This window comes from Watersipora subatra, chromosome 9, assembly GCF_963576615.1.
Source record: "Watersipora subatra chromosome 9, tzWatSuba1.1, whole genome shotgun sequence".
Taxonomy (NCBI): domain Eukaryota; kingdom Metazoa; phylum Bryozoa; class Gymnolaemata; order Cheilostomatida; family Watersiporidae; genus Watersipora; species Watersipora subatra.
The window spans coordinates 44464137-44477460 of NC_088716.1; the positions used below are offsets into that span (position 1 = coordinate 44464137).

A 13324-nucleotide genomic window follows, 5' to 3' on the forward strand; every position below is an offset into this window, starting at 1 on the left:
GTCAAACACCATGGCGAAACATCAAGGCGTAAACTCGTTGCCTATGCCTTGTTTAGGCCTATATGCTTAACTCTTATACAGACCAATTATTATAGACTGTTGGTTTGTTGATTCATCAACACTGGATCAATGAGCTTGACTGATAACCTGATATCCTGATAAATTGATAAACCTTGGATGATAAACTTATTCCGTAGTTTTTGGTAGTTTTTCAAATTTCATTAAATGTCTTTGGAGGTAATCGTTTTCTTTTGTAACGAACTGTCATATATTATCACATTATGAAGCGTACCGTTTGAACATTACAGCACGGCTGCTACCTTCACAGCTGTTAGGCCAGCAATCTGCCTCCTCTAATCAGCAAGAGACACCATTGGTTGTTAGTGCAAGAATTGAGGCTACCCAGTCATCAGTGAACCCGTAGAATATGCGCAATGGTGATTTGAGCAAAAAGGTAATCAACCATAGTAAAGGTCTTTAGGTTGTCATAATCTAACGAAGTCAGGTGTTATACATGGTTACTATAAGAGAACAGTACATGAAAGAAATCATAGTAAAGGGTCTTTAAGTTGTCATAATCTAACGAAGTCAGGTGTTATACATGGTTACTATAAGAGAACATGAAAGAAATGTATCCTGATGGGTTTCTTATCTTTTGCTATAATACCCATCGCGTTGGACTGTGTTGGCGGACAACTCTGTATTATTTCACATTGCATGATTATCGCAAACAACATGAGACAAAATAAAATCATGAGATCAGTCAACTGACTACTTTCGACAAGTAGAGAGGCTCATCGTTTGCTTTCATCTTCTTTCCAGCTGTTGCAGATGAGATGTTTACTACCATATACAGTGCACCCCCCCCCCCCCGGTCACGATTACTCTGGCTTTTTCACCTTACAATGTGGAACACAATTTTTTTTCATATAACATCTTCTTCGCCATACGATATCAACAAAAATTCCTTTCAAGATTAAAATTTGGCAGTTGGTGTGCTGGATACATCGAAATAATGAAGATGCCGATATGCTATTCGCCGAAATCCTGTTCACAATGTCTAAAAAGATACGATGCTCGCTTTCTCTCTCAGTTTAGCATTATCCGTTGTAATGCTGAAGTGGAATCGGAAACAGATAGGTGATAAAAGATTTTAGACGATGCCAAAGTTGAAGTTTAAAATACATTCCAACACTTAGCGTTATGTATGTGTTTAGTAAGGTAAATTCATTTAAGTTAAATTCAATGTTTATGTTATGCGTCTGTTTCGAAGGTAAGAACTATGATATGTGCTGCACATGATGTAGCACATTGTAATGCTACATTGTATTGCAGATCATAACCACTCAATACGCTAAATACACTAAAGTTACTGTAGGTAACTACAATTACTTAACAGTTAAGGTTAACATACTCTTTTGTCACTAATTTTTAATCATGTACAATATGTGTATAAAATTTTGATGTTTTCACCAGTGAGTGACTGAGTGTTTGCATTAGATAATTACTAAGGGTTTTTATACTCCCCTATACGACGATTTGGCCTTGCAATCTCAACACTGGACCGAGTTAAAACCGTATGGTGAAGGTTCACTGTATATTTGTCCATCATCAGCTGTCATTGTGATGAATGCATTTTGATGATGAACTTTCTCTTTTCATATCATTATCATCTCGCATTCATCGAAGTTGTCTTTATCTTCATTCCATAATCATCGTCCATCACTAAAGTTGTCTTCTCTTATTTTCTTATCTAATCTCGCCTATCTTCGCCGCCCTACACTCAATCACGTAGGGTGTAACTTTCAACCTTTTTGAAATTTTAAAATTACTAGTAGGTAAAAGAGGTGAGGAAGCAAAGTGATCATGTGCCTTCTAAAGAGCCGTAGTGGAGAGAATTTGTTATACAGTTTTAATGTTTGTTTTCCTTATTTATCGCCATTTTTCTTATTTATTTATTTTCTTGTGTATCAATTCATTTCGTTGAAAATGTAATTTATAGTAGTGTCTGCATATAAGCAATTACTTTTTTTAGATTGTTTTTTGTTTCTTTGTAGTTTCACTAGTTAATTTGTTCAAATACAGCATAACTGCGTGAACCATAAGCTATTGATGAGGCCGGAGTCACAGTCATCAATCATTGTGGCTGACGCAGTGGATAGCGCAGACTGGCTAAATTGAGAAATAGTAATTAATGCAAATCAGCCCCAAAGAGTTGATCACTAAAAGTATCTCACTGCTTTTGGTTTAATGAATATTCTCATTTATTCTTTTGTCATTGACAGTGTCATAGCCAACTCATTTGACTTGTAGCATTGACTAGCTCACATAGCGGTAGTAGCGTAAGAGAGCAGCCGTGGTCTAGAACACCTGACCTGCAAACAACAGGTCAAGGTTTAATTTTCAAAAAAGGCCACTCACTAGTGGTGACAAGAATGACATCCAACCTTAAATTGTTCTGCAACTGTTCATGTCTCCAGTTATTGAGGTTTCCTGACCACTCAACTCAGACATGTCCAGCAAAGATTACCTAGTCATTGTTTGGGCAATAATGATCAAAATAGCCTCCAAATTTTAGCCTCAAAGTATGTAGTAGCACATTTTCCATCGTAAATGCGCAAACTTTTCCCACATACATGAACATATTAAGACCGCATTAGAAAAGGAAATACTATTAGCTTGATACAGTTACTAATTCTGTAGTGCGGCAATCAAAAGTTTAAACAAAAAAATCTAAAGGCTTCAAGCTGAAAAACTGACTTCGAAACAAATAGGATCAACAAATGAGTTAATTGTTATTGATGTAATCGAGTTAATATTAGTAGTTTTGTGGGCACTTCTCCACTGATCAGTTGCTATTATGAATTTGTAAAGATTAAGAATGTTAATTGGTATTGGTCAAATAGAAGTGCCATTCAAATAAAAGTGGCATTCAATTAAAGGTTTGCGCTCTATTTTTCAACCCTTCTTTTATAGTGGCGCTCAAATAGAGGTGACGTTCAAATACAGGTTTTACGGAAGTTGGCACAATTTTCTACTCGCTAACTTAATCACAATAGCGTTTATATGTTCTCTATATATATACATGTAGATACATAAATATACATATATATTTATGTATGTATAAAACACTTTAAAACACTCTTTAAAACACTCACAGCCTCTGCTTGCACTAAATTAAGCAGATGCTCTGATCCGAGTTTGCAGCAAGCTACATGATCTTCGCTAAGCTACACGACCATCACTAAGCAATACGTTCTTCGCTAAGCCAAACGATCCTCGCTAAGCTACACGATCTTTGAGGAATTGCTTACATATTACATGATTAAATAGTTTGCAGTCATACAATGCAGTTATTATTGTAGTAAATTTCTTAGTTAGTTGGTCATTTTTTCATTAACTTGAGTGAATACATATAAAGACCATATGTTGTAGTTTGTGATCGTCTTCAACGCGGCAGCTCTTTTCGCTGATGAGCCCATTACTTCTAATTTTTAAGGGAGGCATAGAACTTCATGTCAGATATGGTTGTAACTGTTGCATGACAGTTATTATTCCTGGCTTGTCTTATTGCTGTCAACAAGTTGGTAGCCATCAAAGCAAGCCCAGTCTTCCCTATAAACGGTGAACACAGTATTTTTGTTGCATTATTTGACATCCCTTGCTGAGTGGAAGTGTAAGTTTGGTCTAAAATTACATTCGGCTATCGTAAAAACAGTTTGCAAAATCTATATTGTTTTCAAACAAACTGTGATGTTATTGTTGACTATATTTTAGACATTCCTTCAAGTGAAATTCCATAGTAAATAACACTTTTAGTTACTTGATCATTTATAAACTTAATGATACACACTAATGTTATTCTAACTCTAGTAAATGAAATAATATATTATATTACAGTTTGAAAGAATTATTTGCTAGTTGGGTTATTGTAACTAATAAATTTACACTTATTGCTCTTTGCTGGTTTGCTTATTCTTTTATACATCAAGATTCCATGAAATGGTGTCCTTAGTAAAATATGGAAGATTTCTAAATAAAATGCAATGAAATAGAGTAATGGGGTATGCAGCGGATATTAAACTTTACTTGCACATTAGAAGATCAATTTACACATCTCAAGTATCTGTCTCTCACTAGTTATTTACAAATTACTTATAAACAATTTTCTATGGAACATATTTTCTATTTCATTTTTATTATTATTGAAATGCATACTGATAATTATCATAACAAACTGTCTTGTTTTTTTGCAGTTGCCACTGGCGCATTTTAGAGTTATATACACCTGCATAACTTGAAATGAAAGGATAAAAAGGTAAATGGTGTTGTGTAGCAGTCCCTAAATGTCGTTCCTGTGTTAAAACTTTCAAATCTACTTATGGTTTGGTCGAGGATATCCAGTCACAGATCTAGTCTAACGTGCTTAGTAATTGTTCATTTTGCTTTTACTTATATATGTTGTGTGCTATCTAGGCCTAGTAAAAAAGTCATCCATTCCTACATACATTGAGTTGGAACATAATCCTGATGCATACTTTAAAATGTTGATTGAAAGCAGATACAGACGACTGCTGCCCTCAGCTAAACTCAACTTCGTAATCTAGATAACAAACAGCGAAAGCTCAAATTCCTAAGACATCTTAGTACAACCATAAGCTAAGCAATGAATATCACCTAAATGCATTATGAATTGGCTAGCAAATTTGTGTCAAACTTCAATACCAATATCTTGCTAAAACAGCCAGCTTTCGATCTCACTGAGCAAGGCTAGTGACAATTCAGAAGAAATAAGTACTTGTTACAAACAAAAAAGAAATGGCTGAGAAGATTGATTTCTTTCAAGATTTAAAGCAACATAACCAAAACATTGCCTCCAAATATAAAGCTCACCACTTGTTTTCTGTTAGTAACTATGGGCCACGCCTCATGACACGGTTATTCGTAGTCACAGGGTTATTCTGGAATTTACATTTTCCTACCATGCCTGACTGTATGGTTTGGTCATCTAGAGGTGATTCACTGTAGGCTGAGGTGCCATTCATTTCAAAACAGCTACTTGGTGAGTACACATGTCAAGCCTGCCGCTGTTACCAGAATTTTAGCTTTTTCTTTGTACATTTAGCACTTGTCAAAAATTAATCAGAATGTCAAGTTAGGCTATGATGTGTTATTAACAATGAGCTCAATTTCTATTTGAGGAAAATCAATAGTGAAGATGTGGATGCTCAAGTTAGGAATATGTGCGATTGTTCTAGTTGCTATACAAGCATCAGGGGATGAGACGCCAAATGAACAGCAGATTAATAAAGATTTACAGTTGGCTGAAGAAGAAACCGGGTAAGTGATGAATCGGGTATTAATTGTTCACGGTTATCGAGAATAAAGTGATTAATTTCACTATTTGACAAATTGAATATTAAATAGTGTATTTTAAATAGTAACGAATAATAAATAATGAGCTAAATAATATGTTTTCCTTTGTGGGCAGTCATTCCATGTTTTATTTAAATCACGTGATTAACTTTTTCTAATATACTGGAAACGATCAACTCGCAACTTCTAGATCTCACCTACATTTGCCGCCATCAAATTAATTTATGACTGGTACATGCTATTCATATAATTGACAGAACCGCACCTGTCTTCACCGAACCAGCCACCTTACTGACGGAAAAGGAAGCTACATATGTGTGAGTATGCTCTGTAAAATTGGGTATATTAAACGGGGAAAAACATTTTTCCTTTTTTATTTTTTACTTATATGTAAATGCACTTGCACATCTGTCCGTTACTCTTGATGGATTTTTAAAAATTGCCACTTGCCACAACATTAATCTTTAAGAAGGCATCTTATACACTAATTAAGTTTTGCATGCTTTTAGAATTGCTCAAGTACCTGTGCAATGAGTAGATAACTCCCAAATATCCAAAGGCTTCACTTTTGACAATACTTCCTTTGCAGACAAATGGGCAAAACTAACATTGTTTGGTACTAAACAATTGGTTGAACTGCCATGAGTTCGTGAGGCGATTTTTTACAGGATTACACGAACGAGCTAAAAACTATTTTTGGACAATTAATGGTTAGTGATAGGTTCAATAGTTCAGGTAAATGTCATGCTCCACAAAATCCTCCTGATTAAAATTTAGTTGATTTACGTTTTCTTTGCACATTGATTGAACAGTCATGCTAACTAGGCCATGCACGATGTTACAGTAGATATTGAATAATCTGTATTTTGAATGACCTTTTTGCACGGTTGTAGGTACAGGTGTACGGGGCCATTGTCAGCATACAGTCATGCTGACTGTGATTTAACTGCCAATAATCGAGTCTGTTACTACCAAGACACTCTATATAAGTATCAAAGCTGTGCTGCTGATTGTAATGGAGTCAGAAATGGCTCGAGGTTTGAAGAACGATGTAATGCATACTCTGTGTGTGAGGGTAAGCTGAACATTAAACATGTAGCATGCGCTTTCTGGTTGCCATATGCTAGCCCCAATAACGCTGCTGTGCGTTAAAAGTGTCAAGCACTAGTGTTACACGCTACGAATTTTTGAGCTTCGAAGTTGTGGTTTCAATCGTAGGAATGAGGAGGACGTATTTACATGATACACAGGAGTGGTCACACAACTCCCAATTGTTTGTATTTGACCAGTTCACATGCTACAAAGAAATGGTCGCACAAATCAGTGTTTTTCATATTAGGCTGCTGCGCTTTTAGGTACAACGAGGCGCATGTTTTATATCGCGGCTGACACTGTTAAAATGTGTCTAAAGTCAAATGTCAATCTCAAAGCGTGTAGGAAATCTTTCAAATTCGGAGCTAATATTTTTTATTTTGGAGCTAATATTTTTAAAACGCGTGTGTTAAAAACAGAGCTGCGTAGAGATGCTGTAATTACGTCACTAATGAAGACGATGAAAATCCAGCCTTCGATCCCAAAGATTTGTACAATAATACAAATATTGATGTTTACATCATACGCAGTACTTTGTTGTTGATACTATGTTTTCAAAAATACCCCCTTGAAATGGAGGTTTGAATAGCTTCGAAGAGTTAAAGATTCAACGTTTTAAACTATTTACATGCTACGAAGATAAAAATTACGACAAAAATTCGTAGCATGTAACACCAGTGAAGGAGCTACAACAGTGCTGCTGTTCAGATCGATTTATTGGTCTTAAGGTCTCAGTCCTGGTCTTAATGTCAACTCGTAGATTAACGGATTGTATTGTGCGTTTTGATTTTGATGTTCTTGATAAATAATCATCACATGTGCAAAATGCTTCACCGATAAATGCCAGCATCAATATAAGGTAGGCAATGGAAAATTCCTATCACCTGTATTGCGCATGGCCATTATTATAGACATTATTATAAATACATGAACTTGTGTTGAAAAAATTACTGGCTGTTCCATATTGAATTATTTTTCTCAATTCCATAAGTCAACAAATTATACAATACTAATCGCTACACGACAGATTACGCAAACTAGCCTTGGAATAATTTTCTGTCAACTCTGTTAATTTCTGATGAGATGTTGGAGCATTTTAGTTGCCAATAAAGTATCTGCCTGCAGGTGTGAGCTGTACTATATCTTTATTGATAGGGTACCTCAAAAATGATTGCAATCTGGAACTTGAGAATCCACCAACGAAGTCATCTACCATCACCACTACAACTCCAAGGGCCCCAACAACAATAACTGAGACCAAGAAACCTGGCTCCCCAAAAACATCAACCAAGGAAGGTCCAGGTGAAGATGTGAATGAACAACCAATCTCTGCCATGGCCACAAACAAAATCATTGTTTCTGTCGTTGTCATTCTTGGGATCACTGTGGTTGTGGTCTTGATATGTAAGTTCTGAGCTTGGATACATGATGTTTTTATTTACAGTAGTCTCTCACTAGTTTTCCCTTCATCTGGAGCAGCCTCCGTGTATCATGGAAGTATCATTAGTCTAAGATGGGAGGTGGCGCACTCATAATAAAACAGTTCAAACTAATAAATGGCAAATTATTAGCCTATGAGCCTCTCAAACACTGGCTACAGATGCCAATGAAATGCATAGTAGATATTTATCGTCGATATCTGCTATAGCTACACAAGTCAACTTTGCTGAACAACGCATTTTTATCAGAAAATAGATGAACAAATTAGAATGTGCTTCGCCCTTTGAAGTTTAATATGAAGTCCTTTTTTGGATTTTCCAAGTAAACAAAAACGCCTGCGCATTCACTGCGTTTCCCTGCATCAAATGGGTCCGGAGTTGCCCGATGGTGACAAATTTACACCCTAGCGCTTCAACGATTCAGAGTTGGACTATAAATCTTTCCGAGACTCGTGATGTATTCCTTAAAACTTGTTAAAGTAGATCACGTAGTTCCACGATCACTTTTCAATTGATGCGTAGTCAACTAGTTGAACTAAAAAAGTCGAGTACGTACATGTATTATCGATCGGATCCATCAGTAGTGAGCGTTTCTATGATGTCGAAGTACTCTCACAGCAAATGCCTTCGCATTAATTTAGTAAAATGAAATAGCGTCAATTGGGTTTGGATTTTACCATTTCTATAATTCTGAGTGGAAACAACTCCGAACCAATTCTAAGCAGTGATTATTGTTGAGCAGTTATTATTATCTGATTCATTTAAGATAATAATAATTGATCAACAACCATACATGTACAATGTATATATCACAAACTTTTACAGTTTCAAAATTTAAATGTAATGTTTATTGTTTTGTTGTAGGTAACTTTCAGCGATGCAGAAACATTTACGGTGAGTACTGCCTATCTAGTGTTCTATAAAAATATAAATTAAAAAATTTTTTTCACTCATGCTAACCCAAGTGAGTTGTAATGTCTACTCAAACTTGGTTCTTCCACCGGGGACTGGGAATTTGAGCACTCGCCTCAAATGTTAGCCATTGCCAATAGCCCACTTTTTTGCAACTGGCCCGTGTTGACTGTTGCCAGTATATGGGAAAGCCACATTTGATGTGCAGGTGTTATTGCCCCAATGACTACTGGATATACAGTTGTTCTTACATGCCAGCACTTTTTAATTTTTTCTCTGAGTGAGATATGGTGTACACGTGTATATAATGAAAAGAGTATAAACGTATACTTATATGTATATTTATATATGTACATGTATATATATAGTAAATATTTAAACGCTATTGTGATTAAGTTAGCGGGTAGAAAATTGTGCCAACTACCGTAAAACCCATATTTGAACGTCACCTCTATTTGAGCGCCACTATAAAAGAAGGGTTGAAAAATAGAGCGCAACCCTTTAATTGAATGCCACTTTTATATGAATGGCACTTCTATCTTACTAATACTATTTAACATTCTTAATCTTTGCAAATTCATAATAGCAACTGATCAGTGGAGAAGTGCCCACAAAACCACTAATATCGACTCGATTACATCAATAACAATTAACTCATTTGTTGATCCTATTTGTTTCGAAGTCAGTTTTCCAGCTTGAAGCCTTTAGATTTTTTTGTTTAAACTTTTGATTGCCACACTACAGAAGTAATTAGTAACTGTATCAAGCTAATAGTATTTCCTTTTCTAATGCGGTCTTAATATGTTCATGTATGTGGGAAAAGTTTGCGCATTTACGATGGAAAATGCGCTACTACATATTTTGAGGCTAAAATTTGGAGGCTCTTTTGATTACGCTCGGTTTCTCTTTATTTGTGCTAGAAGTTTCTATTCAGAATGGCATCGTGGAAAAGTTTTCCTCTGCTAAAACAATTGTTTGGACACTAATATTAACTAGCTCAAATGTGCAGAAGATGGGTTTAAGTCAGAAAACATTATGGATGTTCAGAAGAATATAAAATGGTTCCAAACAGAAGCAGCAATCAGAACGCAACTGACGGAGCTAACGATGCAAATTTTTTTGTTTTAAAATTGTTAATATTTGTTTTCAAATGTTAATTGGTGTTGTTGCATGTATTATATTTGTGGTTTGTTTATGTCAATTGTTCTTGAACATATATTTGCAGCATTTGATAAATTATTATTATAAAACTCATAAAATTTGCAGATTTATATCACATTATTGGATAGGATGATTGCGGTAATGTGAACTCAGCTTACCATGGATCGATGCTCGTAACTCCTGTATTATCGCACATAAAAAACCAGTTTTGGCTGCAAACTGTAGCAAACATAATGAGTGAAATGAGCTTTCATGCAACCTTGTTAAATCTATTTTTATAGATCTCAGTTTATCACTTGTCATCACCAGCTATAGTTATTATAATATAGGAGTGAACAATGTTTTTCGTACTGGATTTGAACTCATGAAGATTGCCTTCGCAAGTTTGTAAATATGCTCAGCTGACCACAAGGCTACACCATTCTTATCATTCCCATCACTATTTCAATATACATACTCTGTATCCTTTTCATGATTACACAAGTGAAATGTGCGCTTTTCATTATTAAATTAATATTACCTTTTGCATTTGTTATTTTTGAAACTTTCTAAAAGCTTACGTTTTGCTACCATTCATTACTTATTGTTTTAATTTGTAATTTTCAAATGTGCCGTTTGAATTTTAAATGTACCATTACACTCCTATTTCCGGTTTTTCACAAGGTTTGATTGCTAAATCTGTAAAGGTTAAATACTTTTTAGCTGACAGTTGTATTATCTCGAGTAAGAACAGCCTCTACATTTTTTCTTTGTTCGTTCAAACTAAGTATTAGACAAAGATGGTCCGATATCTCATTTTTACGTTTGTACCAGCATCAAGAGGTACCAGTATCGTTGTATTCAAAGTTTTGATGGATAGCTTCTGCTGCAACAGTAACCTTTTTATACACACACTTCTATGCACTAATTGGTATTATTAATTTAAAACATTCAGGATTTTTATTTTGTTTTTACAGTTCGTATTAATTGTATCATTGCCAAATTATTTTTTATAGTAATCGCAGCAAAACCGACTTTATTTAGCAATTACTTGCCAAGTATTTCACAATTACATTTTAACACCTTTACAATTGTTTAATTTTTTTTGTCAATTTACTTGACTTGCACGAAATATTTCTCTCATGATATAAAGTTTAAAAGTTAAAGTTGTTTGACAAAGTTTGAAAACGTTTACAGTTGTTTTTATTTTCTCTTTTAATTTATCTATACTGCACAAAATACTTTTCTCGTGATATGAAGTTTGAAAGTTAGGATGGTAACTGTTGTTATATGTTAAATAAAAGTAAATTTTTTGTGCAAAGACTTGTGTCAGCACCAGAGCAACACTGGGCATTCATATAATATAGTTATAAAATGAAAATGTGTTTTCAAGTTTAAAATGAAATAAAAAACTTAAATAAAAAAAATAAAAAAAGCTCCAATAAATTGTAACGCAGGCTATGAGATCATCATAGGTTAATTACAAGCAATAGATATCAACTGGTAGAGACATGTATCAGCTTCCTCATGCATATTTATTTAAAGATTTACGACAAGGTAGAGGTAATTTAGCAAATTCCTTGCATCCAAAAGGGTTATTGTTGCACCGCCCGAAGGAGAGCGCAGAACATGAGTGCAGAGTGGCGACATTTGATTCACCCATGAAAGGGTTAAATTTACTGTCTCAACACTGACGAGGTGTTCGAAAATTACAATGCCACCCTTTATTTGAACGTCGCCTCTAATAAAGTGCCACTTTGAGGGAAGGGTTAAAAATAGAGCGCCTTGGCATTCAAATAAAGGTTTTACAATATTTTGTATCACTAATGTAAAAATATATAGCTTCTATATATTGTAATCTGTATATACAAATCTGTGTGTGTCATTTGTTCAGTTATGGCAATAAAATATTTGCTTTGTACAGGATTTGAACTCGGAACCCACAGGTATGCAGACAAGCGGATTAAACAAATAGGCTGTGCAGTCACATTGTACAGCAATTACGGAATAGCGCATCATACTCATGACACCTGCCAATCTTTAATGCTGATTGGTTAAAAAACTCATGCTTTAGCTAGCACGCTTAAAGATCATGAAGCAATATTTCTTCCTCACGCTGGCTTAAATTATAATAATGGCTCTTATTATAACTTAGTTTACCCTAAATGATAGTAAGTTCTGGCTGAATTACGCAAAGTATTTTTTATTATTCGCGCAATGCTGAGTAATAAAAAAGTAATATTTATTACTTAATAACATTTATTACTTTTGTTGTAGATAAATTTCAGAGAAGAATCCTTCACAGTAAGTACTGACTAGCTAGTGCTATGTTTAAATAACAAGTAGTTGTGCACAGATTTCACGCATACATATTGTTTTATCTCCCTGAAGATAATGTTAAATGTTTACCAATGATCGCTTTTTCGATGAGAAAACATTAGCAATGAAATTACTGTTTTAGTCTTACCATTGGGAGGAGCTGGTTACTTTAAATTGAACATTTTTTTGGCGATAATGTGCTTTTTAGAGATCTAAAACTGTAAAGTTGAATCCTAATATAGTTAGCCAATCAGTTTTCTATGACCTCTTAGAGCAGTCATGAGCTAGTGGAACGCTGGACCTGACAACAACAGGTTGCTGTTCAATTACTAAACCAAATTCCTGAGAGGGACAGGAATGACATCTAACTTTAAACTGCTCTCTGCAGTTAGGCATGTCTCCAGATCGAGGTTCTCTTGCCGGTAACTCAGATATCTCTAGCCAGGATCACATCATATTGAGCAAGTGCTCACTTATCATATTGAACAAGTGATAGGAAAAATGGACAAACATTATAAAGATGTGTAGCCATTGGTAATCACCTAAAATGCCTCTTTGCGGCGCAACATGTTTTAATGGCACATAGCATTGACAAATACATGTATGTAGATTGACCTTTTTGAAACAGCTTGTAGCAATAGCAAGACCGTATCATACATGAGTATGCTAAAAGTATTAAAGATTTGAGTCAGTAAAAACTAGGGAATGTCTCTTGAAAGTCACGACTACACAGACTGGCAAAATGTGTAGTCATGTTTATAACTGTTGGTTATGACTAGACATAGCTGCGCTGCTTACGGACTTATAGTATCAGCAAATGCACTGACAAATGAAAACCATGATATCGATGAACTATTGTTAAAACTGTTTACTAAACAAAGTCACTTTCATGAAACTTAGAACTGATAATTACGGTTGTGGGTTGGGAAAAAGATTGCTTCATACAGGATCTGATCTTACGACAATCAGTTTTTTTGTTCTTCGCACTACCACCTGCACCGATCACACACTTCCCGTGATGTGGAAATTATTGTTCATATCTATTT

The 13324-nt window shown here is 35.0% G+C and overlaps 1 protein-coding gene across 1 annotated transcript; it reads left to right on the top strand.

Moving 5' to 3' along the window:
* Positions 1-5135: 5135 nt before the first annotated feature.
* LOC137405113 (uncharacterized) lies at positions 5136-7883 on the top strand. The gene is made up of 4 exons (XM_068091336.1): positions 5136-5340; positions 5634-5693; positions 6270-6451; positions 7624-7883. Exons 1-4 carry the CDS (start codon positions 5219-5221, stop codon positions 7881-7883), a joined length of 624 nt encoding a protein of 207 aa, XP_067947437.1. The 5' UTR covers positions 5136-5218.
* The last annotated feature ends 5441 nt before the right edge of the window (positions 7884-13324 follow it).